Source organism: Parus major, chromosome 1 (genome assembly GCF_001522545.3).
Source record: "Parus major isolate Abel chromosome 1, Parus_major1.1, whole genome shotgun sequence".
Taxonomy (NCBI): Eukaryota; Metazoa; Chordata; class Aves; order Passeriformes; family Paridae; genus Parus; species Parus major.
In genome coordinates, this window is record NC_031768.1 from 82,795,473 (window position 1) to 82,801,837 (window position 6,365).

At 37.0% G+C, this 6,365-nt stretch overlaps 1 protein-coding gene across 1 annotated transcript; it reads left to right on the plus strand.

Moving 5' to 3' along the window:
- Positions 1-4,776: 4,776 nt before the first annotated feature.
- LOC107210807 (taste receptor type 2 member 40-like) lies at positions 4,777-5,796 on the plus strand. The gene has a single exon (XM_015642152.2). The coding sequence runs from the start codon at positions 4,777-4,779 to the stop codon at positions 5,737-5,739; it is 963 nt and encodes a 320-aa protein (XP_015497638.1). The 3' UTR covers positions 5,740-5,796.
- The last annotated feature ends 569 nt before the right edge of the window (positions 5,797-6,365 follow it).

Genomic DNA, 6,365 nt, shown 5'->3' on the forward strand with positions numbered 1-6,365 from the left:
TTAAACAGCAGCATAATTTATTGCTGTTTTCCACAGACAGGATATTTTATTGAGGTTCACAGGCCTTCTATACCTTGTCAAACATGTGAAGAACACTTGACAAACCACTTTAAAAAGTGTTACAGATGCAATCAGCCATTAGTAGAACTAAAAATGCTGATTCTGGCCATGTTTGTTAAACACAGATGTTGATGGCTCTTCTACACAATCTTTGCAAGTTTTCTTTTGTAAGCTAGCTTATGCATCTTTTACAAGATATATTATTCCATGATTTGTTTTACTCAGTTATTTTAGTATAAAGATATTAATACTAGTTGTACTTCTCTGTCTTATGCTGGTGCTCAGAGGTTTTCAGATGGACTTTACGATACAATAAATGCTGTGTGCAATTTACTACAGGTTGTAAAAAGCTTATTTGCTAAGGAGCTCATGATGTAGAGGTGAACAAATGTCATGAGGCTCTTGTAGCCTCTTACACCACCAGAATTTAATTAACTATGATTGTCTGGAAAGCCCTCCAACAGAAAATAAAATATTTCACATGGGATGAAAGAACAATAATAAATTATTCTCATGTCCTTGTCTCTTTTCATCAGGAAAGGGAATCTTTTTTGGTCAAGGTAATATTCATTCTTAGTTTCTTAAATTGTTTTGTGAATCCTGTAATTAAGTTTTGGTAGAATTTCACACTAGTCATCAGCAAATGGTCAACACTTGCTGAACAAAGTCATAGTATCATTGGGATATAAGTAAAAAGCTGAAAATTCTCCTATGATTTTTCTCTCTGGATATAATCTCAAAATTTCATTCCAGGATTACATCTGGGTATTATTTTTCCTTTAGATAAGAGACAGGAGGAAGACTACAGAATGCCATCACTGAGTTATCATGGGATCATAGAATTATTAGAGTTGAGAGAGACTTAAAAGATCCCCTGGTTCCAAGCCCCACTTCCATGGGCAGGGACACCTTCCAGCAGACCAGGTTGCTCAAAGCTCTTTCCAGCCTGATCCTGAGCACATCCAGGGTTGGGGAGACTCCAGCCTCTCTGGACAACCTGTTCCAGCGCCTCACCACCATCACAGGAAAGAATTTCTTTCTAATATCTAAACTGTATCTACCCTATTTCTGTTAAAAGCAAATACCCCTTGTCCTATCACTCCACACCCTTGTCAAAAGTCTCTGTCCAGGTCTCTTTAGTGACTTTAGACACTGAAAGGTGCTATATGATCTCCCTGAAACCTGTGCATCTCTAACATGTAGAGGTTTGCTTCTTTGTTTTCTGAATGTGCTGAAGCTATCACATTATAAAGCCTTAAAGTTTTAATTTTTATCTGAGTTTTGATTGGTGTTGGTGATGGCCCCAAATGATAGACTGCAACATGACAGCTGAATGAGGATAATGGAGAGTGGCAGCAGTCTGGTGCCTTCCCATCACACCAATACTAAAGCTCTTCTAACAATAGTAGCAACAAATTTAAGAGAAGCAAAAAACAGTGGTATTGGACATGTAATTTCTGCTGCCCTCAATGAAGCCATAGACAATTACTTTTCACTAAAAATTGTGAAGTTACCACAGCTGAATGATTCATCAGCAACATTTCCAAGGCACGCATTTTTCTGAACAATATCAGAAATAAATCTTTCAGTATTGTATTTGCACACTTCTTTCTCACAGTAAAATGCCAAAAGATTAACCAGATACCACAAATTGGTGCATTGTGGATCTCTCATGAGCACAGCTGAGCAGGCTGTGCTTCACAAGATTTGAAAACTGCTTGTTCTGCTGCAAAAAATTCTCTACTAGTTCAACCATTAAAACCCTTATATGGATTTTCTGAAGCATATTTATTACTGTTGTTATAGAATTTGTTATAGAATGTTGTAGAATGCGTGAGTCAAGGAGAAAAGGTGCTATCTGTGAGCTGAACCTGACTTCTCTGGGTACAGTGAGTTTTGTGTTCCAAGGGAAACTGTTGTATAAATTCAGACTCTTTTCTCTAGTATTTGTAGTTTGTGTCATGCTAACATTGTACTGTGATTATTTTGTCTGCTTTACTTTGTGACTCAATTGCTTTCATTAATTCACTCAAGTGCTCTCTCAGAGGATAAGTTCAAGGAAGTCTGATATATTTTAGGATCTCTGGTGTCTCCTCTGCCAGTTAAATCTGGCCTGACCATGATGATTAGCTCAAGAAGAGGTCTGCTAGTGAGCATAAGTGTGGCAACCCTATCTGTGAGGTGAACAATGAGCAAGAAGAGGAATGAGCACATACCAGGGGATGGGATGATGATCATTTCCAGTCTAGAGCCAGCTCTGGGTGTGGTCAAATTGCTGTGACACATAAACCAGCCTTTTGTACCTTGGTGCCTGCCTGTGCATGTCACCAGCATCCATGAGTGAATTCATCCTCTGGAGAACCCTTGGAGATCATACCAGCTTATTGTGGAGCTCCTGTGCTACTGGGGCACAAAGCAGACAAAATTTAGAAGCCATTCCTGAGAGCAGTGCACATTAGACTGAGTTCACTGACAGAGCACTGAGGAACAGGCTCTTTCCTTTACCTGACTCGTGGAATAAATACTACCAGGGTGCATATGTTGAGTGGCAGCTACTTTCTGAAGGAGCTCTTGGAGTTCACAAGGGTGGAACAGTCTTCTATAGGAATGTTACTTTGTTTTCAGTAAATTGTTCCCACTTTGGGCCTCACATACAGGAAAACTAAATAAGCAGATAAATCTCAGATATAGTTTTCTTTCAAATTCTAGTTTTTGATACGAAGATAGAACAGAATTTTGTAACTGTTGGAACATCTGAGAATTTGGTTCAGTCATGCTCTTTTCTAGAATGCATTTTCTGGTTTAGATTCTCCCACTTCATATTTGCAGTGCTGTTTTTTCATAAGTATATAAAAATAAAGTGTTACTTTCATGTTCCCTTGAGTAACTTAAAAAGTACATTTTTGAAGTAACTGACTACTATAGTTACGTAATGCATGTTCTCTGTACAGGAAGCTCTAGGCATATAGCTTAAAAACACACAGTAGGCATTGAGTTAAACTTTGTGATTTTTTCCTTAGTAAGATGTGATTTTTCCACACTTGACTACTTTGATAAAGAATGTTAGAAAAAGTAAACATACCAATGTGTACTTACTTTAAATTTATTTGCTTGTTTGTTTTATTTTTTTTGACTTTTTAAACCTGAAACTTACATACAATGTTTTGTAAATATGTCTCAATTATTTTTTTACAATTTGCATTGTTGTGATGACAAAAGTATGTTCATTTTTTTGAGAAAAAAGCTCCTAGTTCTTGAGATTACAATGACCTAAAATAAAATCTTAGTTTAATATTAATTAACTACTGACAGAGACAAAAACTATAAAGATTTTAAGTCTAGTTTTTAATTTCAATAGGTTAATAAATAACTATTAACTTATTGTCTTCTTAGAAATTCAACAAAAACTTGAAGCATGAAAGTAATGATAAGAATTAAATCCAATTGACAATTCTTACCATGTCCAGATTAGAAGTTCAGTCTATCTGTTACTTTAAAAGATTTTACTCTGTCAAGAAATGGACTCCAGAAGTATATATCAATTTTCCCAGAAAATCAGTAAATATTTTACTGACAAAAAAACTTTCAAAAAAAATGATTTTTTCCAGTGGTCTAATGATGCCAGCTGTTTCTCATCCTGTTGTCACAGTTCTCATTGTATTTCATATTCCTCTATTTCAAGAAATATATTGGCAATACAAGTTTTCCAATTCTTTATCCATATCTTGAGTTAATGGGTACAGGATTGAAAAGATGAGGACACATTGTCCTCTAAACCAGACATATTTATTTATAAATAAGGACTAATGCAGGATGCAGATCAGTGAGGCCCACCACTGCTCTGGACTGTGCTCATTACAGCATCAGACAATGGCATGGATGAAGAGGATGGCCCATTATCAGTTCATAAAGCAGAACAGGTCTAAATTCACTATCAAACTGTGTGACATTGGGGTGAGATAGAAGCTGAGACAGTGAAACAGCTGCAGAGGGTGAGGTTTTTAACAGGGTTCTGCTAGGTGGACTGATCTACTAGACTAGCCTTTGTCCTCTGCACTTTGGCTACTGTCATCTTTTGATCCCATATATGTGATCATATATAAGAAGTGGTCAGCTAAATGTAACAATAATCCTTGGATATAGGCAGCCTTGTTGTCTGGAGTGCTCCTCTAGAATAGGGCTGGAGGGTCTATAATTTTCTCCTTGTTAAAGTGGTTGCAACTAATTGGTCTAGCTATAATTTATAAACCTTCAATGCTGCCTGAAAGATACTAGTTACAATATAATGTGTCTTTGCTGATATATATTGGTGCCTCTGTTGGGTTTCACATTGCATTCCCCTCCACACTGTTCAGTACTGCTGTAACCAGAGAGCCACAGAGCTTTCTGTCACTCTAGATAGGAATATAAACAATTGGACAGAAGATGGGTAGGTTAATCTACCCTTCTGGCTGGCTATCTCATACCTAAGGAAAAGCATAGGCAAATCTTATGCATGTAAAAGGTTAATTATTAAATCTCTGATTTGCACATTCAGGAAGAACATCAATAATTTCTCATTATCATTTCCAGATCTGCTATCATTTCCAGATGTCCTTTTGTTCCTAGATAAAAGGTGAGCAGGCAGGAGCTGGGACTTGTCAGATACCATCAGAACTGCTCAACTTCCTGCACAGCTACACAGGCTAATCAGGCAGCAGTGGCCAAAGCAGCAAGATGTTGCCACCACTTCTTATCATTTCAATAAGCATTGTAGCTATTGAAGTTGCTGTTGGATTTATTGGAAATGGATTTATTGCAGCTGTTAATAGCATTAATTGGATCAAAAGCAGAAAAATATCTTCTGCTGATATGATCTTGGTCTTTCTGAGCACATCAAGATTTATCTTGCAGGTGACAGTCCTGATACACATCTACAGTCTCTACTTTGCAGATTTGTTTAAGCTGGCTTCAGTGTACAAGTACTTTGGTGCTGTGTGGATGTTAGTAAACCAAAGCAGCTTGTGGTTCAGTACCTGGCTCTACGTACTGTACTGTGTGAAAATAATCAATATCACCCACTGGCTGCTGCTAAAAATCAAGCTCAGAATACCTGGGATGGTCCCATGGCTTCTTCTTGGATCGCTGGTGATCTCTTCTATGACTTCTTTTCCTTTACTATGGATTACACCCAGAGCTTACCTGTGCAGCTCAATGGGGAGCTGCAGAGAAAATAGCACGGCTCATATCACCAACTTGGATCGTTCAGACCTCTACTTTCTGGTTTATATTGTAGGCTGCTTTTTCCCTCTAGTACTCTCTGTGGTGACCTCAGCTCTGTTAATTACTTCTCTGTGGAAACACAGAAAGACAATGCTATGTTACACAGATACTTTCAGGGGTGCTATGATAGATGTTCACCTAACTGCTATTAAATCCATTATTTCTTTCTTAATACTGTATCTTTCCAGTTTTGTAGCTCAAATTCTGTTGATACTGTCGACACCTCAAAGTAAAGATGTTGTGAAAGTTTCAGTATCCTTAGTTGCAGTTGGGGCATATCCTTCTGTGCACTCAATTATCCTGATCACAGTCAATTCAAAACTGAAATTGGCATTTAGGAACCTTTGCCTATGTTTTAAGCGCCATTTGGAAGATAAGCCTCCAAGCCCCAGGCTTGAGAGAAACACTCTACAGTAAGAGATCTGAAATCAAGATTCACATGTATTGTTTCATTGTCTTTTTTCTTAAATGAAAGCTTTAATTTTCCAGAGATTTCTACGAATAGTCTTCCTTAACATTTCAGAGCATCTGAAGTAATGTGCATTTTGCCTTACTTGTGCACTACTCCAGCTCCTTCCATCCTGTTTAATATAGAGTGAGAATAAAAATGTACTGAATGAAAACAATGTACTTAAAGAAATCAGTTTCAGGTTGTGTTGTGATTTCAGATTTTCAGTTTAAGACTGAAAGTTATATGACCAGTTGAAGTGAAGAAAATGGGGGCCAAAACAGACAAGAATGTACAGAGCTCACAAATATCAGCTCTCAGATAAAGGATTTTTCACCTGAGAAGCTTAAAATTTGACTAAAAACATGTTGCACGAGTCATAGCTGGTCTTACATGGAAAAAAGACTGTGCTTTTAAATTGTAAAAACCAGCTTGATTATAACCTGAGGGAAAAATATGATTTGGAAGCATACATCCAATTAATAAAATCAAATTGCATTCTGAATAAGGTTTATTTGTTCTAGGATTCTGGTATGTCTGTAACAATTTAGTGATTAAATATCTAATTAAAAATATATACTTTTGTTTGAAATAT